Consider the following 25,578-nt stretch of genomic DNA (forward strand, 5'->3'; position numbering starts at 1 on the left):
TTGAGGCTGAATGACTAGATTCCCCACTTTTGTGTGGCAGAAGACAAAGCTGGTTCTACTTAGTTTAAAGAAGTATTAATACCTATTTTTTTTTGGTTTTGTAGCACAAACGGTCAGTATGTAAAGCAAGGCAAGTTTGGTGCTGCAGTCCTGGGGAATCACACGGCCAGAGAGGTGAGAATGCCCCCTGTGTCTCGTGTACGTTCAGGTGTCCCAGATCATACTGATAAGCTAGTTTTTACTTGGACTCTCCCAATGTCTCTTGTGTCAGAGGATTAGAATGATTGTTCATGTCAATTGTGAATTTTTAATACGAGGTACATAAGTAACATTTATAGTCACATCTTGCTTACTATTGTGCATTAAAACAAATTCAACCATGGAAAATCTTTTAAGTTTGACTTTGTGATATGATACTAAAGAGTTTGGGGAGTTGTAGAGTAAACCATTTACCAAGGACATCCCTTTTTTAGGTAATGAAAAACACTTACTGTTCTACTTAGAGTATTCTATCTTTATGGCTGAATCAGTGACTGTGTTTAGCCTTTGAAAGTTTGACAGTGAGGTGGGCAGTGGATCACACAGCATCCTTTTGGTTTGGGTCAGAAAGAAATGTGGCTAGAAGCCCCAATGCTTGATTTCCTTATGTGGCTTGTATCTAGCTTCAAATTCTGCTCCAGAATGTGTTTTTGTTTTTGTTTTGAATATTTAATTTATTTATTCATGAGAGAGAGAGAAAGAGGGAAGAAGCAGACTCCCTGCTGAGCAGAGAGCCCAATGCGGGACTCGATCCCAGGACCTGGGATCATGACCTGAGCCATAGGCAGTTGCTTAACGACTGAGCCACCCAGGTACCCCTGCTCCAGAATGTTTTAAATATTGTTGAGAGAAGCATAAGAAATTCTGGCATTTCAAAGGTTCAGTGAACTAAGAGCCATGCTCCTAAGACACTCTGAGACACGGATAAGATGACCTGTTCAGGGTAACTAACGTAATGGACAACACTCTTTTGTATTAAAAGAAAACAAACAAAAAAGCTAACTGTGGAAATTTGGAAACATATAAAAATTGTGGGATTCGAGGGGCGCCTGGGTAGCTTAGTGGGTTAAAGCCTCTGCCTTCGGCTCAGGTCATGATCCCAGGGTTCTGAGATTGAGCCCTGCATCACGCTCTCTGCTCAGCAGGGAGCCTGCTTCCTCCTCTTTCTCTGCCTGCTTCTCTGCCTACTTGTGATCTCTGTCTGTCAAATAAATAAATAAAATCTTTAAAAAAAAAAATTGTGGGACTTGAATAATGAACTCCCAGAAACCCATTCTTGGGCTCTAAGAGTTATTAAAATTATTTCATCTAAATTCTAGCCTGTCTTCCTTCTTCTGCTCAGATTATTTTGACTGCATCTCCAGCATACAATATGTAAATACTTCAGTGTATATCCCAAGGATTTGTTTTTCTAACATAACCATTATGTAATTATCACCTTAAAAAACCGCATTTTTTTTTATCTCATTCACTGCCAGCTAGTGTTCAGATTTACCTGATTGTCTCCTTTTTTTTTTTTTTTAACAATCTAATAAGGTCTATACATTGTAATTGGTTGCCATGTCCCTTAAATAAGGTCTATACGTTGTAATTGGTTGCCATGTCCCTTAAATATTTCATTCTCCCATCCAGAGGTAAATAATGTCTAGTTGTCCCTGATTTTGTCACATAGTAGCCACCCGTGATTATTATCTGGATATATTAATTCATTAGGAGTTGCCATTTGGATTTTAAAAAAATCTGGTATCAGGACTTCACCACCCTTCACCACCAGTAAGAGGTAGTAGGTTGTGGCAGGCAGCAGTTCCCACTGCAACAATTATAAAAAAGATAAATTGCAAAAATTATATTTTTAAGCTCACTGGAGAGCTGTGGAAATGATAAGGACTAGATGAACTAAAATTTCAGAGGGAAAAGCCATTGAGCTATTTCCTTCCCTTGGTTCTTTCACTGATACGATGCCTAGGAAGGGACTAAGAGGCAGATATGGCCCAATGAAAGAAGCTACTGGTCAAAACAGACGCCGACAAAAACTAGAGAAGCTCTAAGCCCAAGATTGGTTTTTGCCCGTGGGACATTTGCAGAGTTCTGGGAAACCACTTTTTTGTGGTTTTAATGTACCTTATGACTAATGATGTTGAGCATCTTTTCATGTATGTGTTGGCCGTTTGTAGATCTCTTGTCACCCTCATACCAGTGAAAACACCAACAAAATAATCGCTAATTACAGTAAAGAAGTAAGTAAGGCCAAGATGAGAGGAGATGAAAATGGATAGTGAGAAGATAGAATTTAAAACCTAAGCTTTAAGGGATCAAGTGAGTTTTGAGTTTTATGCCTCTTGGAAGCATAACCCCTGACATCTTACTGCTGATTTTCTATTTCCTTTTAACTTCAGTTTTCTTTTTTTTTCCCCCCCCGGCCCACCTTTATTGAGTACAGTATAAGATTCTTCTTTATATCAGTCAACAGCAGTCAGTTACTGTTGCCAGGATTCATCTGAACTTTGAGCTAATGGTAAGACTTCCCACGTTGGAATCATCAGCTCCTTTGGGATGGGTTTATAGGAGAGATTGGTCTGTGTGTACCTGGTGGGAATTAAATCTGCTGCTTCTGGCTCTAGACATCAGAGTGGATATCTTAACAGAGCCTCTCAAAAAGGTCTCTTGGCAGCATTCTGGGAAATAAACCAAAGGATGGTTGTTGGAGGGTGGGAGGGAAGGAGGAAATTTCCTGTATCTCTCTGGGTCTTCCTGAATCAGGGCTCTTCTCTTTGAGTTTAAGCAGTCAGATTTTTGTGCTCTGCTGATGTCATTGAATTACCCCAACATTTCTCCTTTCCCTAGGTTCGGCCCAATAACTATAGCACCTTTTATGATGACCAGAGACAAAACTGGTCCATCATGTTTGAGTCCGAAAAGGCTGCTGTGGAGTTCAATAAACAGGTAATACTGTCTTATTCTTCCTGTGAAAGGCCTGGATTTCCCTTGATTTTAGGAAACTGTATGGAAAATTTACAACCTGCTTTGTTTTGTTAGAGACAAGCATTAAAAGCCCACTAAATCTGTCACTTGAGCTAATTTTATTTCAAGGAAATAATAGGAATATTTACTTAAATTGCTTGAAAATGAGACTTTAAGAGAAAAAAGGCTTAAACAGACTTCTTTAAAACACTTTCCATTTCATAAATTATTTTAAGGAATAAATAAAACTATCTTTTAAAAAGATAGTGTTTTAAAAGAATTTTTATAAAGTTCAATGATCCTTATAGAACATTTAGAAAAGCATTTTTTACAAAAATCACTTGAAATCTTACTGCTCGAGGTAACCACTATTAATATGTTTCCTTTTTTCTATGTGTAGTGTACGTAAGTAGGTATACCCCTTTAAGAGTTCAATATCTTGCTATATATATTTTAACGATGTTTATGTCTTTCCCCACCACATGAAAAATTACTTGGAAACATTTTGAAAGTTGCATAGTATAAATGCTCCTTAATTTATTTAACTTTTCCCTTGCTTTTAGACATTTAGATTGCTTTTTGTCTGAAATAAATACTATAGCAAGCATTGTTGTGTATAATTCTGTGCCCTTTTTTTCCCCCCTGATCATTTCCTTGGGCTAAATTTCTAGAAGTGAAAGGTTGGGTCAGAGAGTCCAAATATTTCTTGGTTCTGTAGACAGTTTGGCATACTGCTTTTCAGAAAGATAATACTATTTCACGTTCCTCTTTTCTCTCACTATACCTTTTCTAACATTTAGAATTATCTTTTTTTTTTTTTAGTCTTATTTGCTTGGTAAAAAATGACTTCTCATTGTTTTAGGTAGCATTTATTTGATTACAATAATAAAACCTTTCTTTTAAGAAAATAAGTAGCAAATTTGTAATGTAGACCATGTTAAAAAATTGACAGTAAAGTAAGACTTCATGAAGATGTGTTTAACTCTTGTCCAAGATTTGTGCTAAGATGATCTAAGTCTGTAGGTGGTGGACATGCAAATCTGGGAATGTAGCGTGGTTTTATAAAGGGCCTTTTTTTTCTAGTTTATTGTCTTTAGAAATGACTTCTGAAATTGTTCTAGAAGTTCTCCTTTCTTTCATGGGTTCCCAGACAATGAAAGGTAAAATCCTTAAAGTCATGCTAGCTAATGGTTGTTGTGTACTTACTCTTATTTGCCAGGCACTGTGCCAAGGACTCTGTATTAGCTCAATCTTCATAACTACCCGAGTAAATATGCAGAGTTTTTAATCTCTATTTTACAAAATACCTATATGAAATAAGGTTCACAGAAGTTAAGTTATTTGGCCGAGGTCACAAGTTAATAAGTGGCAGTGCCCAGATCTATACCCAGACAATCTGACTCCAGAGCCTTACTGTTAGGCACTTTGATTCCTGGCAAGATTGTTGACTTTGATTGGCTTACTTCTAAACATGTAATCAGTTTCGTTAGTGGATACCACTGTTTAGAAAAGAGCATTAGCAACAATGGAGGGAATATTTACTGAGCTTGAACTAAGTTAATGCTGCTGTGATTTCATCTCGCAGGTGTGCATTGCCAAGTGCAACAGCACCCCCTCCCTAGATGCAGTGCTCTCCCAGGACCTCATTGTAGCAGAAGGCCCTGCTGTAGATGTTGGAGATTCTTTGGAAGTGGCCTATACAAGCTGGCTCTTACAGAATCATGTGCTGGGCCAGGTAAGGAAATGCAGCCTGCAAGTTCATTTGTAATTGAAATAGCACGAGGACTAACGTAAGGTGTTATTGCTGTGAATTGCTGCTGTTGGCAAATAGAAATCTTTTAGGAACCCTGCTTTGACTGCTTTTGGGGCATAGTCATCAATTGCTGACAGGTGAAATCTGCTCAGTGCTACTTTGTCTCTTCCATTTAGAATGGAAACCAATTTCCCAAGTAGCATTTTTGGTAATTGTTCATGTGTATATCTTTTTTTTTTTTTTTAAGATTTTATTTATTTATTTGAGAGAGAGACAGCAGTGAGAGAGAGCATGAGAGGGGAGAAGGTCAGAGATAGAAGCAGACTCCCCGTGAAGCTGGGATCTTGATGCAGGACTTGATCCCAGGACCCCAGGATCATGACCTGAGTTGAAGGCAGTTGGCTAACCAACTGAGCCACCCAGGCGCCCCTGTTCATGTGTATATCTTGTCCTCCTATATCAATTTTAAACTTAAATTTATTCTTATGGGATTATTCTTAAAACTTCTTTTTAGAATTTCCTCACAGTTGTTTATTTTCTGTATAATAGATACTATAAATAGAGTGTACTTTTGTGTTTTAATATCCTTAAGTTCTCAAAAGCAGTATGATATAGAAAGAACTTTAGACTGTGAGTCAAAAAAATGTACATTCAGGCCCCAATTTAGCCATGATGTGAGTGAGCCTTTCTCTTCAGGTATTTTAAGAACCTCCCCCATTGGGTGCCTGGGTGGCTCAGTGGGTTAAAGCCTCCGCCTTTGGCTCAGGTCATGATCCCAGGGTCCTGGGATCAAGCCCTGCATCAGGTCCCAATTTAGCCATGATGTGAGTGAGCCTTTCTCTTTAGGTATTTTAAGAACCTCCCCCATCGGGTGCCTGGGTGGCTCAGTGGGTTAAAGCCTCCACCTTCGGCTCAGGTCATGATCCCAGGGTCCTGGGATCGAGCCCTGCATCGGGCTCTCTGCTCAGCAGGGAGCCTGCTTCCTCCTCTCTGTCTCTCCCTGCCTCTCTGCCTACTTGTGATCTCTGTCTGTCAAATAAATAAATAAAATCTTAAAAAAAAAACAAACCTCCCTCTTCACCCCCCAACAGTATTTTGACATTCCTTATTCCAGGAATACTGTGCTAATCTGATATTAATACTGTAGTAATCTGTATTAACTATTACATGATTACTATTATTTTTAAAATCGGCTGACCTTATTTACTTTGATCAAATTGCAGGTTTTGGACTCTACTGCTAACAAAGATAAGCTGCTTCGCCTGAAATTGGGATCAGGCAAAGTCATCAAGGTACTGGCTCAACTGTTTTCTTATATGGCGTTATCACTTGTGATTAATTTGTAAAATTTCTAACCTGGGTGTATTTTCTGAGTCTGGTAAGGCTTGGTTAAAAAGTAGGAGGAGAAAAATTTTTACATTACTTAGGAATTTTTACCTATGAGAATATATTGAATCCTTACTCTTTATTTTCATTGTGTGACTGTGAGGAAATTATTAAATCTTTTGCATAGCCTAAAAGGGGAAGAGATGAAACTGTTCCTTCTAGAATTGTATCATAATGGGTGACTCTTAGCTGTCTGAGTTGCTTTGAATCAGCACTTCCCAGTCATTGTGGGAAGCAGCTACCACAGAGCAAGAGGAACACTGGGATTGGAGTCTGAGACCTTGACTTCATGTTGTGAAGCTTTTCTTTACCAGCTGTGCAAGTGCTTTATAGAATATAGAGTATTTTACACATGTGGGGTATCACTGTGTTAGGACATGTCGAAGCACTCATTGGAAAAAGTCCTCATTGCCATTTTGCATGACAGAAAGGTTTTCTTCATAGTTTTGTTTATGCCTCCTCTTCCCAGATTCTTTTGGAGACTGCCTCCTGTAGATCAGAGGGGTGAATGTATAACCTTTAAAGCTACACTGATCTGGTGTTGCATCTTGGCTTAACAGTTTCTCAGTGATCTGATCTTCAGTGAGTTGCTTCACTTCTGTAAGCCTCAGTTTTCTTGCCTGTAAAATGGAGATAATGCTTCTAACCTTATGAGGTTATTTTAGGGGTTAAACAACATAATGTAAATAAAGCACGTACCAGAGTACTTGGGAAATGTGTTTAATGAATGGTAGCTTTTATTTCTCTTTTAATACCATTGTCCTCTCATCTAATTTCTCTCATCACCCAAGATAAGCATATTTCATCTAACCCTGGATATGCTGGCTTTTACAAGTGAATAGCAGCAGTATTCTAGATATTCTTGTACCCAACGGGAGATTATAGTTGAATTTCATGTCTCTCAAGAGGTCTAAACCTGAAACTGTGGAGGAGAGGAGCCTAATATCTGGGTCTTTCTCTTGTCTTACGAGGAGACTTGCTTCCTCATGAGCTTTTCCTCTTCTCTGATTCCTAAAGGCCTGGGAGGATGGGATGCTGGGCATGAGAAAAGGAGGGAAACGGTTGCTTGTCATCCCTCCAGCCTGTGCTGCTGGCTCTGAAGGAGTAATAGGATGGACCCAGTCGCCGGACTCGATCCTGGTGTATGAGGTGGAGATTAGGCGGGTGAGTGAAATTGTGCTGTTTTGTGTTTGATGAGTCCTTTTTGCCTTTAGGTAAAATGAATAAATAAATATCTTTGAAAAAACAAATTCAGGGACTTTTTTTTTAAGCAGAAATGGTATAGTTGGAAAGGACAACAGAATCTAAAGACCACGGTTTATGTCCTTCCTGGTACTCTATTTTATTTTTTATTTTTTTAAAGATTTTACTTATTTATTTGACAGAGAGAAATCACAAGTAGATGGAGAGGCAGGCAGAGAGAGAGAGAGGGAAGCGGGCTCCCTGCTGAGCAGAGAGCCCGGTGCGGGACTCGATCCCAGGACCCTGGGATCATGACCTGAGCTGAAGGCAGCGGCTTAACCCACTGAGCCACCCAGGTGCCCCCCTGGTACTCTATTTAGAGTTTAGAAGAGGTGGTGACTAAACAAATCACTTTGCTACACTAACCTTTTTTTTCTGTCTGTGAAAGAGTGATTCCTACCCAATGCACTTGCCTTGTGCCTTAGTAATTCCATGGCTATAAATTTATTATATTGCTGTATTCACATAAGTATGCAGAGGTATTTGTACGTAGACAGAGATACATCATTTCCTCCCTCTTCCACATTATTTGTAATAGCAAAAACTTAAATAGCCATCATTAAACAACTGATTAAGTTATGGTCTTTCACGGAGTAGACCTTTATGCAGTTTTTACAGAATATCCAAAATCTATTGTTAAGTGAAAAAAGCAAGTCGCAAATCAGTACAGATAGTATGATCTCTTGTGTGTGTATACAAATACATATAAACATACAAAAATACTTACATATAATAAGTATATAAATATATTTACACAGTTGTACACATGTACCTATGCATGTATCTATACAGCTAGATACATATATGCTTATATTTTCATAGAATATTTCCGAAAGCGTTAGAAGAAATGATCAAAATTGACTTTATCTGAGAGGGGCACCTGGGTGACTCAGTGGATTAAGCTTCTGCCTTCGGCTCAGGTCATGGTCTCAGAGTCCTGGGATCAAGCCCCGCATCGGGCTCTCTGCTCAGCAGGGAGTCTGCTTCCCCCTCTATCTCTTCCTACTTGTAATCTCTCTCTCTCTCTGTCAAATAAATAAATAAAGTCTTTTAAAAAAAAAATTAAAAAGGGTGCCTGGGTGGCTCGGTGGGTTAAAGCCTCTGCCTTTGGCTCAGTCGTGATCACAGGGCCCTGGGATCGAGCCCCACATCAGGCTCTCTGCTCAGCAGAGAGCCTGCTTCCTTCTCTCTCTCTCTCTCTCTCTCTCTCTTTCTGCCTGCCTCTCTGCCTACTTGTGATCTCTGTCACATAAATAGATTAAAAAAATCTTTGAAAAAGTTTTTTAAAAAACAGCTTTATCTGGGGAATGGTAATGAATTCAGAAACTTTTTCTTTTTTACATTCTCCTTATTTTCCATTAAAAAAAAATATCAAGAGGATGGATAGTTTTCTACAATAAAATTTGTAATGAATTGTGGTTAAATAAATTAATGCCTCCCTTTAAAAAAAAAAAAAGACCTTGTTTGCTTTACACTGTGTGTATTAGGTCCAAATGTGATAGTGGTTGTGCCTATAAACTACAAAATACAATATAGAAAATAAATATTATGGTTATCTTTATTGTGGCTGTTATACCTGCTGCAGTCAGTGATGTGCTTTTCTTCTTGATGACTCTTTCCTAATTAAACACCCTTATCTCTGCTGGGTCAGTCCAACCTTCTTTTACTCATGCGCTTTTAGATGCCTTTTTCACAGCTTTTATATTTTGTCTCAGTTTTCCACTGAGTTTGAGGAAGTCGTGATTGGTTTTAGATAACAAACCAATTTGAATCCATCAAGACTGGCATTTTATAACCATAAGGAAAAAATATGTCACTGCAAATGGCAAGATGTCATTCTTTTTTATGGCTGAGTAATATTCCATTGTATATATGCTCCAGATCTTTTTTTTTAATTTTTAATTTTTATTAACATATAATGTATTATTAGCCCCAGGGGTACAGATCTGTGAATCGCCAGTTTTACACACTTCACAACACTCACCATAGCACTTACCTTCCCCAGTGTCCATAACCCAGCCACTCTCTCACTACCCCCCTCCCCCAGGCAACCCTCAGTTTGTTTTGTGAGATTAAGAGTCTGTTATGGAAAAAAAGAGTCTCTTATGTGCACCACATCTTCTTCATCCATTCATCAGTTGATGGACACTATGGGCTGCTTCCATAGTTTGATTGTTGTTTTAGATTTTTTTTTTTTTTAAATTTGAGAGCATGCATGAGAGAGAGTACAAGCTAGAGGGAAGGGCAGAAAGAGAGGGACAAGCATGCTCCCCGCCAAACATGGACTCCCATGACCTGAGCCAAAGGCAGGTGCTTATCCATCTGAGCCACCCAGGCGCCCCTTGGCCATTGTTAACAAATTGACAAGCTTATTAAAGTCACCCAGCTGCTACAGAATAATACCCAGAGTGATGAGTGTCAGGAGAACGTTATACACTGCTTGTAGAGTATAGAGTAGTTCATCTTTTGTGGTTTGAAATTTAGTGGTATACATCAAAAGTCTTAAAAATGAACATACTTTTCTCCCAACTATTTAATTTCTGGGAATTTATACTTTGGAAATGATTATGTGCAAGGATACAGATAGAAATTTATTGAAGTATTATTCGTGATGTGACAGGAAAATTAGGAATGAACTGGGTATCTAACAACCAGGAATTGGCAAAATATATTTTGTAGCAGCATAGGTATTTAAGACTTATGTTCTCAAAATCTTTTTGAGAGTTTTTCCTGTAGATGATGGCAGGTATGGGCATGACCCTCGAAATGAGATATAATGTTCAGTAGTTACTAATGCTGTTGTAGATTAATAATTTAGTAACATGGACATATGTTACTAAGTGAGTGAGCAAAGCCAGTCACAAAACAGTATGACCCTTTTTAATAAAAAATACACAGGCACACGCATAGATATAAATGTGAAATACCGCATCCCAAATTCTAGCAGTGTTGTTGTATCATGGTTGGATTGTGGGTGATTATTTTTGTTGGCTTATCTACATTTTCTGATTTGCTACAAGGGAACAGGTAATGACTTATGTAGTGAAGAATAAGGAAAAGAAAGGACAGTGGAAAGCACAAGGTGCCTTTTTTGTAGCCTGTTCCAACTGTGGTTGATCGCTCCCTAGGTCAAGTTTGCCAGAGATTCTGGCTCTGATGGGCACAGCGTTAGTTCCCGGGATTCTGCGGCCCCTTCTCCCATACCAGGTGCTGATGGCCTCTCTGCAGACCCTGTTGTATCACCACCCACATCAGTGCCTTTCAAATCAGGGTAAGATCCTGGAGTTTTTTTTTTTTTTTAAGACAGAGAGAGAGCACAAGCAGGGGGAGCAGCAGGTCAAGGGAAAGGGATAAGCAGGCTCCCTGGGGGACTTGATCCCAGGACCCTGGGATCGGACCTGAGCCGAAGGCAGACGCTCAACCACTTGAGCCACCCAGGCACCCCAGACCTTGGAGTTGTATCATGCTCTTTTATTGTCCATAAAAATTTCCTTAGAGGGATTCTAAAATGGAGAAGGTTGAACACTAAAATAATTTTAAATAATTGGGAAAAATGAGATGAAAGAAATGGGGAAAATGCTAGCATCAAGATTTTGCCGACGAGGGATTAACATTCATAGTCTTTAATGCACTAACTTAGGTGTGTATGAACCTGTTGAACTCTGGAAGAAAACTGGGTAAAAGGCATAAACATAAAATACATACCAAAGGAAGAAAATATAAATAATAAGAATTTGAATGGAAAATTACTCATTTTCACCAGCTTTCAGAGATGAATGCAAACTGAAGAATGGTTATGATTCTGTTTTGTAACCATTGAATCGGCAAACATTTTCAAAAACAGTTTATTTTTCTAGCATAATCGGAACTTATGATTATAGATTTGGGATTTTTTTTTTTTACCTCAGCATATATCTTACTTGGTTTCAGGGAGCCAGCCCTTCGTAGCAAATCTAACTCCCTCAGTGAACAGCTTACAGCAAATACGGTGAGTATACAAATTTGTCTCCCTTACTCCCAATCTACTGAGAAGGTTTCTTGTGTCTTGGGATAGGGTAGGTTAGACACACCCCCCTCAAAAAAAAAATCTACTTTATTGATATCTCCTTCCTGGGGAGTTCTTATAAATTGATTGGGCTTCTGCATGGGCTTATCTGGGTTCAAATCTTCATTCTTGTAAATTTGTGGCCTCTAATTTTCTGATCCTCTGCTTCTTCATTATTAAAATAGAAATAATTCTCACAGCCCCTTTTGTTAGGGTTCTTGTGATATGTTTGCAGAGCACTAAGCACTAAGCTTACGTAAAGTAGGACTTCACTAAGGAAGATTTTTATCCTCAAGAGATATTTTTGAGATTTAAATGAAATAACATGTGTGGAGTTTTTCGTATCATGTCTGGCATATCGCAAGAGCTCAGTTAACATTAGCTCTTACTATTACCATAATTACTGCTAACACTACATACTTCACACTTTGGTTCTCTTGGATGGGTTGTGCACTAATTCACCAACTAGCTGACTGTGAATTGGTCTCTGTGATTGTTTCCCTAACTGTAACATGGGAAGACTAGCATACAGTTGTAGTAAAATTAGGATTTGAATGCCTTTGGGAGCATGTGCACTGTACTTTGCTGCTGCGCTGCTGGGTTCAGGAAGGCATCTGAGTTTGCTGTGGGGGTGTGAGATGAAAGCCCGTGGCCTTCACCTACCGTGTTGGGAAACAGGATAACTGCTTGGAGTGAAATTGGTGATTACTTTCTCTCTAGCCCTAGTTTACTTGTTTATATTCAGCCCAAGGCAGGAATTATTAAGCAAATAATTGACGTGATATGTGTAAAAAGTGATCTCTGAAACCTGGAAGGTTAAGCCAAAGAATCAAGAAAATTAAAAAACTGTAATCTCAGATCTTTGAACAGTCACAAAATTTGTTTAGTATTGGTTCTATGATACTTTTAGACAGAGCTACTTTGTCACCTGTTTCTAAGCTTCAGTTGCTTCCAGTGGACTAGTGGTCTCCAACCTTTTTTAAAATTTTCTTTTGTCTTTTTAAAGTTTTTTTTTTTAATTGAAGCAAAATTCACTATCCTTTTTTTTCTTTTTACATTTAAGTTTTTATTTTTTGTTTTGAGGAGGTAATTACATTCATAAGATTCAATTATTAAAACTATATGACAGGGTATACATTGAAAAGACTGTGTCAACCCTACCTTTGTGTACCCCATCCCATCTCACTCTCCTTTTAGGTAACTGCTTTCATTAGTTTCATTTGTATTCTTTCAGTGTTTCTTTATGCAGATGGAAGCAGATAGGAATGTATATTTTATTTCTGCCTCCTTTCATAAAATATAGCATAGTATATATATATTATCTACCATGCCTTTTATATGTTACAGTATATATAACAATATCTTTCCATGTTAGTGTACAGAAAGCTCCCTCTTTCTTCTTTTTTTCCTGTAAATTGCAGTATGCCATTGTGTGATATGGTTTATGTAACTAGTCCTCTTTTGATGAACCCAGCTTTCTTTGATTATGTGCTTCCAATCAGATGAGGAAGAATGAACACATACTCCCAGTGTATCTGTCTATTTATAAATTATATACATAAAGTATTGTCCATCCCTGTAAATAAGCTTAATGTCTTATATTTACCACAGCTTAGAGATAATTCCAAAATAGAGGTTATGGTCATCTCTCTTGTTTTAAAGATTTATTTATTTTTTTGAGAGAGCACGTGTGCACTGCACCCACAAAGGTGTGGGGAGGGGCAGAGGGAGAGAATCTTCAAGCAGACTCCCCACTGAACGTGGAGCCCAACACAGGGCTCTATCTCAAAACCCATGAGATCAAAACCTGAGCCGAAATCAAGTCAGATGCGTAACTGACTGAGCCACCCAGCTGCCCATGATCATTTCTTTTATACCCAGTAGATCGACATGTACACCCTTGGGGGTATGTACTCTCCACTCTGAAAGCTGCACTTTGGACCAGTTAATGGATGCAGATGCCTCTAGCACAGGGGCTGTTGAGAGCAGTGCCAAGTCAGAGCAGAATGAACCTGAATTTGGAACAAAGAGCTCCTGTTTCCTTTTTTCCCCAAATCGCCTCTGAATATCTGCTGAATTGCTCCCACTGTTTCCAGAGGGTACTGTCATGTAAAATGCCTCCCTCCCTTGATCTGTACTTAGTTTTTCATCTGTGTAAAATGAGACGAATTATGCCTGCTGGGGAGACTTGATTGAAATGAAGCACTACATATGGAACCACTTTGTCCATTCCAACATATAGGGAATTATTTGTACTGTTATTATTAATTGTGACCCAAGAACTCCTTAACTCTCATTTTGTCGAAGAAACAGTTTCAAGTCGATACAGCAGGGGGACTAGTGGAAGGGTTTGATGGCAGAGCCAAAGACTGAGCTAAAGGATTGAGCCTTGATTAGAGTGATTCTTGTGACTTTCCTTTTTTTAGAATCCTGATACAGTCAAAGCTAAGTTGATCTCTCGGATGGCTAAAATGGGCCAGCCCATGCTCCCCATCCTTCCACCACAGCTGGATTCCAATGATTCAGAAATCGAGGTATGACCCCTGGGCTCTGTTAAATGAATAGTGAAGACACTTATACATTATGTTATGTTCTTTTGGTTAAGAGTTCTACTTTTTCTGCCTGTAACCCAGAATCATCATGTAGAAAGCTTTATTTAAAATGGTACATAGGTTTCCACTGTGATTAGCACTTCCCCTGAGAAATGGAAGCAATCCCCCACATCTGCCTCAAGAATGGGGGTTAAGTAGTCCATATAGCCTTCTACTAGACTCTCTACTGTCAGTATAAATCACATGTTAGGCAGCATGGGGCCTAACCTGTAAAAGATGCTCAATTCTTATCTGTTGTTTCAGTGTTTAGATTCTCTTGGGAAATGTTGGTCTTCCCACTGATGTTACCTATTACTAAAGATGGCACTGTATTGTCTTCTTGAGTTTGTATGTCCTATGATTGTTTTGAAGATCAGAAATTTTATTGCGGTGAAATCTATCAGTTTTTTCCCTTTGTTTTTTGCTTTTGACGTTATGCTTAAAAAGCCTTCTTACTTTCAGGTATTATAAACATCACATGTGTTTTCTAAAAATATTACTATTTCACATTTAGATGTAAAATTTTAATCCATATGGAATTTGATGTATGATATGAAGTCATTTTTTTTTTTTTTAAGATTCTATTTATTTATTTGACAGAGATCGCAAGCAGGCAGAGGCAGGCAGAGAGAGAGTGAGGGAAGCAGGCTCCCTGCTGAGCAGAGAGCCCGACGCAGGGTTCGAACCCAGGACCCCAAGGTCACGACCCAAGCCAAAGGCAGAGGCCTTAACCCACTGAGCCACCCAGGCACCACCTATGAAGTAGCTCAGTTTTAACTTAGTTCTTTTCCCATTGGTTTTTAGTTACTTAATGAGTAAAATCATCCTCTCAGTTGAATTGAAACACTTCACAGAGATTAATAGAGATTGATTTTTAGGATTCTTTGACTTTGATGTAAAACAAAAGCAAAGGTGATGCTCTTAAAAATGTTTTCTAGCATAGGCTTTATTTTTCATAATTTTGTTTTTTTTTCTTCCTGGAAAAGCTGTAAGTAGATTTAACATTTTAGTATATGTGCTGCCAAAGCGAGCACTAGATTTAACATCTTATTTTATTTTATTTATTTATTTAAAGATTTTATTTATTTATTTGACAGACAGAGATCACAAGTAGGCAGAGAGGCAGGCAGAGAGAGAGGAGGAAGCAGGCTTGGAGCAGAGAGCCCGATGCAGGACTTGATCCCAGGACCCTGGGATCATGACCTGAGCTGAAGGCAGAGGCTTTAACCCGCTGAGCCACCCAGGCACCCCTAGATTTAACATTTTAAAGGAAGATAGGATTTCTAGGGCTTTTTGTTATAGGTTTGATTTTTAGCTGGTTCCGGAAATTAAATTTTAATAAGGTAATACTGTTATTAAAATTTTTAAGTGCTACTTATTCATTGTAGAATGATTCAAATTACAAGGAAAGAAAATATATATTTATCAAGAAGTGTATTCTTTTTTATTATTGCTTTGTAACCTGATTTTTTAGATTAGTATTGTGAATATTTATGTTAATACCAATATGAATAACATAAATTAACATAAGTAAATAAAAAAAAGTATTATTTCCTTTAAAGGTAGCTCAGTGTTCCATTAGATCGATTTATCATAATTCCTTTCATTCTGATGTTAGACATTTAGGTAGATTTAGAGCTGAAGCGATATAAAACTAGCATGCTTTTCCAGAAATGGATAATGTGTTTTTGATAATATCAGGGGGCAAAGGGAAGTTTTAAAGTAAAAGAATGTCAAAGAGATTTCAGCTTTTGAACTGTAGGATAGCAAAGCACTGTATATTGTGCCCCAAGTTTTTCTTTTCCTTGTGTGAATTGGCGAAGATATTTTTTGGATAACTTTGTTTAGAATTACAGTAAGGACCAACAATTGCTTTGACTTCCATGAAAAGAAAGAATGGGGACAAAACATTCTAAAACCACATTATCCAAAAAGCAATCCAAGTGTGCTGAGGGGCAGTGAATCCTGCTCTGTGTGATCTTCAGTGAGTACCTTGTGGTCTGTGGAGATGATCTGGCAGAGAGAAGAGGCTGCACTCTTGCCTGAGTTTTTTTTGCAAGAGACCCTTCTTCCGTGGGAACAGACTGGTCAGGTTAAAAAGGTAGCTGCTGGTTTGGAAAGTGGTACATTCTGGAGAGCAGTCACCGTAGCTGCTTCAGTCAATAAAACATCAACAATTTAGAACATTCGAGGAAATTAAATATACTTAATTATTTGGTATGATTTATAGGGAGAAGGGATCTCCCCACAGCCCACACCCTAAACTCTTGCCTTTCCTTCCTCTTCTTTGCCTAGAAACATTGGCTGTAAGCAGGTTTAGGGTAGACAGTGAGCCTGGTCTGCAGCCAAGGACCCACATACATAGTCACCAAAGTGCTTGTTCCTGTTTCAGGATGCGAACGCTCTGCGAGGAGCTGCACCGCCCGTGGCAGCCCCGGTTGCACAGCCGTCCCTTCCACCGACACATCCAGCCTTGCCGCAGATGGCCGCACAGGGTAAGGGACCTCTTCGGCTCTGCGGATAACCAGAGTTAGCATCCTGGGTCCTTCAGTCATCAAACTGCATTGTCTGAATTCTGAGAGCTGGACTAGAGTGTAGGACTTGTTGGTTTGTCCCTGTGCACAGCGTTTTCTGCTCTGGAGAGGGGTTTGGTCTGCGTGCTTTGTCTCTGGCCGTGTGGCCTTGCCAGTTTTGGAATTGTGCTCTCAGCTGAGACACTTCCCTGTATGTAATTGTGCACTTCCTGTTGGCAGACGGGACTGTAGGTCTGAGTCATATGTGCCCGAGAACTTCAGGTTCCTTCTTCTCACCTGCTCCTGAGACTCCAGTAGATCTGGTTTTGGGAGAGCAGGTGAGGAGAGTGGTCAAGTCTGAAGCCTGTGGCAGAATGTAAGGTACTAGTCCAGACTTTTACCAAGAAACCAGGGTGGGTGACAGTGGAAACTTCTTGTTCTCTCGTAGCACCTCAGCCATCTGTTTCTGGCCTCCAAGCACCTTCACCTGCCTTAATGCAAGTTGCATCTCTCGACTCGCACTCCACTATGTCTGGCCATGCCCAGGCCTTTCAGGTAACAATGTTTTAAAACCATATCAGTTTCAGGCTGTAATTTATTAGGTTCTAGTCAGTCTCTCTTCTCCCTCCTGCACAGTCTTGTGGTAGCAGTACCCCACATCTGAATCTGTCATTTTCCCCCTTCTTGAGCCGCCACTGTCTCATCTCTAAACCAGACAAGGATTATCTCCCTTGCAGCTTGTTGTAAAGCTGAAAGGCAAGAACAGGCAGAGCACCTGGTACAAGGCCTGGCAAACCGTAAAGGCCCAGTCAGCATTTGTGTACCTTTCCTTTGCACACAACTCTCCTTAAGACATAGAAATGCAAATCCCCTGCTCTGGTCTGCTAGAGCCGAGAGGCTAAGGTTCTGCACTATAGGTAGCAGAATACTTGTAGGTTGAGGTGTATAGAAAATACAGGGGCACTCTGTTGTCTAGTTACCCTCCAAACGGGTGCTCTGAAAGTAGGATATTTTTCTGTTTTCACAGAAGGTAGTCTGCTTCTGCTGTTTGCCAGGATAGTGGACTCTAACTAATGACACATTTGGTGGATAAACATACTCCCAGTGATAAGAGAGCTTCACTTCTTGGTGATTCTTAGTAGACTGGTGAGTGATGGTGAGTGGGCTCTGCCCCATTGGAACAGGATGTATTAGAATTAAAAGAAATCCCACCTTGCCCTCTCCCTGCTCTCTAGTGGACAGTTCTGTCCTGTAGACTAATTTTTGGTTTTGTTTTTGTTTTTTTAAATAATGGATGGGTAGTTTATCTGTCCCTGGAAATGAGTTGGATTTCCTTAACCAAGGAAGAATAACCATCATCATTTAAAAGAAAGCTGCTATTTATTGAGCATTTACCATCTGCTGGGCACTTAATTTACCAGTTCTGAGGAACTTTACCTATATATCACATCATGTAGTCCACACAACAGCCCTGAGTGGCATTACTGTTGTCATCTCATAGTTCAGGTGACCAAGGTTCAGGGGAAAAGGAGAGCTCTTGGTCACAAGAGAGTTAGAGTCTTGGGGGGGAGGGCCATCCTTTGGAGACTCGTGGATTTATTTTGGAATCCCAAAGAACACCTGTCCTTTGATCCCAGTGGAAACTCAGCCGAGTGTCTGTTTTTATTTCTTTATTTATTTTTAATGATTTTATTTATTTTTGCGCGCATGCGTGCACAGGAGAGAGAGAGCGAGAGAGAGAGCACGTGTGCGCACAGGGGCAGAGGGAGAAACAGATTTCCCACCAAGCAGAGAGCCCCAGGACTCTGTCCCAGCAACCTGGGATCATGACCTGATGATCCAGAGGCAGACACTTAACCGACTGAACCACCCAGGGTGCCCTCAGCCAAGTCTCTTTACAGTTTCTTAGACCATCAGTAGGCCTGACAGCCAGGAACTGAATTCCTACTTAATTAAATCATAGTGCCAGAGGAGCGGGGAGTGACCTGAGACAACCTTCCTTCACTTTCTGGGGAGGACTTCAGTGACCTGGTGCTGTGTCTCTGGATGATACAGAGAATTCTCCTGCAGTGCCTTCCCACTACCAAATCCCGTCTCATCTGTCTCCAGCTTTAATAGATTTGCATCTCCTTCCAGCTTAATCTCTTTATTCCATTAAGACAGATAAAGCAGAAGAGAGAGCCCTGATTGTACCTTGGCGTTTTCTCAGCCCTATGCAGGTATGCAAGCCTACACTTATCCCCACACATCAGCCGTCACCTCCCAGCTGCAGCCCGCCCGGCCCCTGTACCCCGCTCCGCTCTCTCAGGCTCCCCATTTTCAAGGTAGGCCATGGGCCCTCCATGTCTTGTCTTCCACTCTTGCTCTGCTCTCCATCCTCCCACCCCCTTTCCATTTTCACGCCAACAGATCTCTGCTTTTTTGTTTTTAACAGATTTGTTGAGGTGAAATTTATGTATCATATAGTTCACTCAACCTAGGTGTATAATTTAGGATTTTTTTCTGTAAGTTTACAGAGTTGTGCAACCTTCACCACAATCCAGTTTTAGAACATTTACATCTTCCCCCCAAACCACCTTATGCCTACTTTCTGTTTTGTTTCTTGCATTTTATCCCTCCAGCCCTTTTCTGTTGCTCAATCAGTGTGGCTCTGTAGAGTTTCTAGAAAACAGTAAGAGAGTGAAATGTTGGGGAAATCGGGAGAAAGCATGGTAACTGTTGGTGGGTGTTCGGTATCTCAAATGAAAGCTACTTTGTTAACATTCTTAAATTATGGTAATCATATGCTTTTATAAAAAAGTCAACACAAAAGAGTATAAAATCCCACCCCCCACCATAGGAAACTGTTGCTGACAGTTACTTGGGTAACTTTTCAGTTATCTTTCATGCAAGTACCAAGTGTGCATGAAAGCACACTGATATAAAAAACAAAACAAAATGTAATTTTTTATAACAAAGCAAAATAAAATGTAAAAAACTGGCATGCTATTCTACCTTCTTATTCTGTAGCTTATCTTTGGTATTAGGACAGTGGTAGGAAGGAGCCAGTATATCCTACAATGTAATTTATGGTCCCAGATTGGTAAGGGTTTCAGGGATGCTACCTTTGTCTGGAAACCCTGCCACTTCTCCATCTGGGAGGCCATCAGATCTCACCTCTGTGAAGCCTTCCCTGATTGTTACCATCCCTTCTTCCTCTCTTCCCACAGACATAACTGTGTCTGTGTGTCACTAAAAGGTTAATGTTGCTTTTCTTTATGCTCTTTTGTACCTTGTATGTGGTCCATTTTTTGCACTTAAAACACTCTGTTGTAATGATCTGTTTCCATGTGAGTCTCCCCACCAGACTGTGAGCTCGCCAAGGGCAGGAACCGGGTTTCGTTCGCTGCTAAACCCCTGGTACCTGGTATCATGCCTGGCTTGCATTTGGAGAGTGGAGAAGCAGTCTGAGCTGTTAGTGCTCTGGCAGACCAAAGTGGGCATCCATGTGCTCTGGACCAGGTCGTACCCCTCAGAGCATTTTGCAGGAGCAGAGCTTATTTACTGTTAGCTTTGGAGCCCTTTTGCCTCTGGGTCTTCTATGTCTTCTAAGAGTGTGAATCACCTACAACATTTCCTATTTTGGGATGTTTATTTCTTTCTTTCCTGTGCTGAAAGAGCTGTTGGCTTTTCCTCACACAGTACCTTCTGCTCTGGTTTCATAAGGTTCTTTTTGGCTTTTGTCTGCTTAGGATCTGGTGACATGGCTTCATTTCTCATGACTGAGGCCCGGCAACATAACACTGAAATTCGCATGGCAGTCAGCAAAGTGGCTGATAAAATGGATCATCTCATGACGAAGGTGGGTGAGTCAGGGTGGGGGCTGTGTTGAAAGTGGGGGAATGAACAGTGGGTATGACAGGAAGCAATCGAGGCTATGGGTAAACTCTAACTTGGTTTCCTACATCCCTAGTAGTCAGCAGTTATTTCCCTAGAAGGTTACTTTTTTTTTTTTGGCGTCCAGTTGGCAGAAGAAAACTCAGGCTTATGTTAGAGATTGTCTCAGAAACTCGTTAAGCCTTTCCAAAAGGTCAAAAGGTCTTAAGTGGTCAGATCTTGGGTCAAGTTTTATTTCTCCATTTAAAAATTTCTCTCAAAGTCTTTCCGTCCCCACATTTGTAGGTTGAAGAGTTACAGAAGCACAGCACTGGCAGCTCTCTGCTGCCTCCCAGCATGGCGCTTACGATGGAAACAAGCATGATTATGAGCAACATCCAACGTATTATTCAGGTAAGAGGGATTGGGAAGAGAACACAGCCTGAAGGTCTTGTTCCCTTCTCTTCCAGGATGCACTACCCTCTAAAACCTCTGCTGCCCAGATAGCATGTGATCTGTGCTACACTGATTTGGAAATTCTGGAAAATCCATTACAGCCTAATTTGGTCCAAGTGACTTATCACTATAGAGTCACAAGGAAACATTTCTTTTGGACTGTATTTTAGAATTTTGCTTCATTTTGTGGCCATTTCTATGTTTAATCTGTTGGGCATCGTGATTTATATCTGTTAGATTGATTTGATGTTTTAAATATTATATCGATGTGGACATAAGTTCTAGTTTTTTAATCTCAAAATTTGTATCAGTGTCGCCTGTCAGTTCAAGTTGATTCCCTTATATCTGGCACTTTCCTCCCAAAAACTTAAGTTATACATCATATATTTTGATTTTAGGAAAATGAAAGATTGAAGCAAGAGCTCCTTGAAAAGAGCAGTCGGATAGAAGAACAGAATGACAAGATTAGTGAACTAATTGAACGAAATCAGAGGTAATGACAGGTATGGGGCACTGGCTAGGATGGACAAAGGGTTTCATTTGTAAATGCCCAAGTTGGATAAACATGGGTTTTGTTTTGTTTTTTAGGTTTGTTTGTTTGTTTGTTTGTTTTTAATTTCACACAGAAAAAGAGAGAGAGATCACAAGTAGGCAAAGAGGCAGGCATAGAGAGAGAGGGGGAAGCAGACTCCCTGCTGAGCAGAGAGCCCAATGCGGGACTCGATCCCAGGACCCTGAGATCATGAACTGAGCCGAAGGCAGAGGCTTAGCCCACTGAGCTACCCAGGTGCCCCAATAAACATGTTTGTTTAGGGTAGTTAATGTGTACTGGTGCTATTTCTGTTTCCTGCCTGTTGTGTGAATTATTTGTTTTCTGAGAGGAATTCTGGTAGAAAGAACATAGTAGGCTGTAATGTCAGCTCTGAATCCCAGCTCTGCTCCTCTTTTGTTGGGTGGCTTTGGGTATTTATTCCTCCTGGCCCTCACTTCTTTATCTGTAAAAGTAGTGTTAAAACTTAGAACACTCTTAGGGGTGCCTGGGTGGCTCAGTGGGTTAGGCCTCTGCCTTTGGCTCAGGTCATGATCTCAGGGACCTGGGATCAAGCCCCACATCGGGCTCTCTGCTCAGCGGTGAGCCTGCTTCCCTCCCTCTCTGCCTGCCTCTCTGCGTACTTGTGGTCTCTCTCTGTCAAATAAATAAATAAAATCTTAAAAAAAAAAAACAAACTTACAACACTCTTAGAAAATACTTTCAACTTTCCTCTCTAGTCTGTGGGCTATTTCATCAACCAGAACTTCACTAATTTCCATATAAAGCCCAAACATCATGTAATTTTTTTCCCGACCCTTCTGAAGAGTTTGGTGGCAGGGGAGCGGGAGTGTGTGGTCAGGGGAACATGTAGCAAATGGCATTTCACTTAGAAAATCATTCTTCCATGTTTCTCTTTTCTAGTGTCTCTTCTCTCCCACTTGGTGGGGTTGGGGGAGGTGGCAGGGGAAGGTGAGGGGGAAAGTGCTTTCTTTTCTTCTCCCCTCTCCTCTTTCATCCTTCCTTCCCCCTCACCACACATGGATATCTTTTCCCCTATGTCACAGATATGTTGAGCAGAGTAACCTGATGATGGAGAAGAGGAACAACTCACTTCAAACAGCCACAGAAAACACACAGGCAAGAGTCTTGCATGCTGAACAAGAGAAGGTAAAGTAACGAGGGAGAGAAAAGCCCGTCAGGACGTGTAGAGCTAAGGAGTGCTCCTGTGTACGTACTTACCAGTCTGCTTTTCAGCAAAAAAAAAAACAAAAAAAAAACTTGCCATCATTGAGAATAGAACCAGAAAGCTTCTAACAGATTTTACTATATCCCCCACCAAACTTCTATTTTTTTTTTAATAAAGATTTTATTTCTTTGCCAGAGAGAGAGAGAGAGAAGGCATGAGAGTACAAGCAGGGGGAGTGGAAGGCAGAGGGAGAAGCAGGCTCCGCACTGAGCGGGGAGCCTGATGGGGGACTCAATCCTGGGACTCCAGGATCATGACCTGGAGCTGAAACCAGATGCTTAGCCAGCTGAGCCACCCAGGAATCCCCAGACTTCTGTTTTAAAGTGCGCTTTACAATGAATTGACTCAAGAACTATCACTGGTGTTGGTAATTTGGATTACATTGTTTATTAGCAAATGAAATTTATTCTTCTGACCCAATCAGAAAATTCCCATTACGCCATGTAATAAACACTTTAGTGAAATTTAGGATTGTCTAGCTTATTCCTTCATGTACATCTGCCAGAGCATTTTTAAGTACTGCTGCCTGGCTTCAATCCATTCGGAAGGAGGCATTTTGACCAGTTCCTGGAGTAGCTCTAAGGAAGTCTGGTCCGTCTTTGCGTGGGCTGATGCTGACACTCCTGTCACTCTCCCGTCGCTGCTTCAGTGACACTGTTTATCTCGAGTGGAGTTCGGTTTGGGCTACTGCTCCTCAGCTGGAGATCTTGACCCAGCCATCTGCTGTTATCTCTGCGGCTTAAGTAACAGGTTATATTTTGTATTTGAATTTTTCCTGAACGCTTGGAGAGTTGAGTGGAATGTACTTTATAACCCATGGGAGCTTGCTCACTTTCTCATAGTCCAGTAATGCTGAGGATTCCTTACTTACGTCTCATGCTGTTAGTATTCTCTGTGTTCTCTTAGTTATAGTGCCCCGGGAAGAACTAGCTCTGACCCCTTACCCTCTGATGAGCAGTGCCTTGCCCGCATAGCCCTGTTCCCAACTTGACCCCAGTCCGGTCTCTCTGCTGCTTCCCACGTCCCTCGTTTGTTGTGGCTGACTGCTCGGGCCTGGATCAAGGTCAGCAGCCTGTGACGCTGGCATCGCTCAGCACTTCTGGAGTCACCTCACTCTCCAGTAACCATACTTTTTACTATTTCTCCTTCCTCTACTTTTATTTTCTTGCTCTCATTTACTCTTTTTTAAATTTTTTAGTCTGTAGGCCTGGCAGGGACACCTAAGTATATTGTTTGGTTGAGCTGTTAGACCTGTTATTCAGGTCTAATTACTAGAACTTGTTCTAGATCAGTGGTTCCCACACTCTACTCTGGCTGCCTCCAGATCACTGGAGGTGCTTGATTAAAAATACATATTCTTAAACTTTGCCTTGAGATTCTTTTTTTAAAAGATTTTATCCATTTATATATTTGTTAGAGAGAGAAAGCACAAGCAGGCAGAGTGTCAGGCAGAGGCATTGAGAGAAGCAGGCTCCCCACCAAGCAAGGAGCCCAGTGTGGGACTCGATCCCAGGACCCCGGACCATGACCCGAGCCGAAGGCAGTGGCCCAACCAACTGAGCCACCCAGGCGTCCCACACCTTTAGATTCTTATTCAACATTATGTAGCCTAGGGCTGAATCTGTACTTTTCAGAAGCTCCTTTTGACTCTGATGCACAGCCAGCTAGGATTCGCTGCTCTTTGTCATTTCTTTTGCCTCGAGCTCTGGCCATGGCAGCTGGGCGCCTTTGTTTTTAGGAACTTCATCATGTGATTTTCAGTTGCGCATCAGTGGGGTGTGTGTGTGTGTGTGTTCCAGTAAAATTTATTTACAAAAACCGGCAACAGGCCAGTTTGGCCTGGGGGGTCAGAGTTTGCCAGCCCCAAGAGTTAGCTTATTAATCCACCCACATGATTCCTTTTTTTTTTTTTTTTTAAGATTTATTTATTTATTTTAGAGCGTGTGCGCAAGCAGGGGAACTGGCAGAGAGAGAGAGGGAGAGAATCTCAAGAAGACTCTGGCTCACCGTGGGGCTGGATCTCGTGGGCCTGGGACCATGACCCGAGCTGAAGTCAGGAGTCAGACGCTCAACCAGCTGAGCCACCCAGTGGTCCCATATTGATAAACAAAATGGTTGGCACAGTGCCAGGCAGCTGGTGGCTGCCCTGTCTGTAATAGCAGAACATGCAGTAGTCACGACAGTGAGTACGGCTCTCTTAAATCCCTCCCAGGTTCTAGGCACTGTGCTTCCCATGCGTTTGAGAGCATCTCCCGGGCTGAGGAGCGCTGTGCTTGGGGAGCTGGGTACCAAGTATCACACGCCTCACTGGACACTTTGACACTTTTCAAGGCTCAGCTCTCCCCTGCTTTCCTTTTGCTCCATTTCTTGCTTACTTGACAGTCGTCCCTGTGAGGGCTGTCCTCCCAAAGGGACATCATCAAGGTCCTTTCCTCCCTGGAGGCAGCTCTCTGCCTTAAACGCAGCTGAGAGAGTTTGGACTGAGTGCTCAGTGGACATTTGGTGAACGGAATTCATTATTTTTCTCTGTGACAGGGTTAGTATTTTCACAGAAAACCCTGGACTAATGGAAGAGCTGTCGGAGGTCACCTGGTTTGACCTTCCTGTTTTGCAGAGCACCCACTGCGGCCCAGAGAGAGGAAGCAGCTTGCCTAAGGGCCTCACTTCCAGTCAACTGCGTCTTTCCTTTTGTCAGATTTCCATTTTGCTTTGATACCATTTTCCTGCTTCTGACTTGAATGCGTCTTTGTACTTGTTTTTCTGAACCCTTGGCTCTCCATGTCTTTGCTTTCCTTTCATCCCTTCGCTGTTTTCTCTGTGCACACAGGTGTGTTTGAATGAGAGTATACTTGTCATCCTTCTCATAGGCCTTTCCAAGTAAGGCTCTGAGATAAAAAGAACTTTTGAGTGACCTTTCACTCTGCTTGTCCTTTGGTGTGAGAGGGACCACCCATCTCAC

The 25,578-nt window shown here is 41.0% G+C and overlaps 1 protein-coding gene across 4 annotated transcripts in view; it reads left to right on the plus strand.

Moving 5' to 3' along the window:
- FKBP15 (FKBP prolyl isomerase family member 15) overlaps positions 1–25,578 on the plus strand; it is a 54,184-nt gene that overhangs the window by 14,952 nt on the left and 13,654 nt on the right. For 3 of the 4 annotated variants that reach the window (XM_044265104.1, XM_044265106.1, XM_044265108.1), the window contains exons 4-19: positions 105–174; positions 2,480–2,554; positions 2,884–2,982; positions 4,586–4,735; positions 5,977–6,045; positions 7,157–7,303; positions 10,510–10,652; positions 11,312–11,369; positions 13,853–13,960; positions 16,410–16,512; positions 16,979–17,085; positions 18,740–18,854; positions 20,262–20,371; positions 20,692–20,799; positions 21,240–21,334; positions 22,438–22,540. In XM_044265104.1, coding sequence (XP_044121039.1) covers positions 105–174; positions 2,480–2,554; positions 2,884–2,982; positions 4,586–4,735; positions 5,977–6,045; positions 7,157–7,303; positions 10,510–10,652; positions 11,312–11,369; positions 13,853–13,960; positions 16,410–16,512; positions 16,979–17,085; positions 18,740–18,854; positions 20,262–20,371; positions 20,692–20,799; positions 21,240–21,334; positions 22,438–22,540 — 1,660 coding nt within the window. The remainder of the gene's footprint in view (positions 1–104; positions 175–2,479; positions 2,555–2,883; positions 2,983–4,585; positions 4,736–5,976; positions 6,046–7,156; positions 7,304–10,509; positions 10,653–11,311; positions 11,370–13,852; positions 13,961–16,409; positions 16,513–16,978; positions 17,086–18,739; positions 18,855–20,261; positions 20,372–20,691; positions 20,800–21,239; positions 21,335–22,437; positions 22,541–25,578) is intronic. The other variant, XM_044265107.1, reaches the window with a different exon arrangement.

The sequence above is a fragment of the Neovison vison genome, chromosome 9 (assembly GCF_020171115.1).
Source record: "Neovison vison isolate M4711 chromosome 9, ASM_NN_V1, whole genome shotgun sequence".
NCBI lineage: Eukaryota > Metazoa > Chordata > Mammalia > Carnivora > Mustelidae > Neogale > Neogale vison.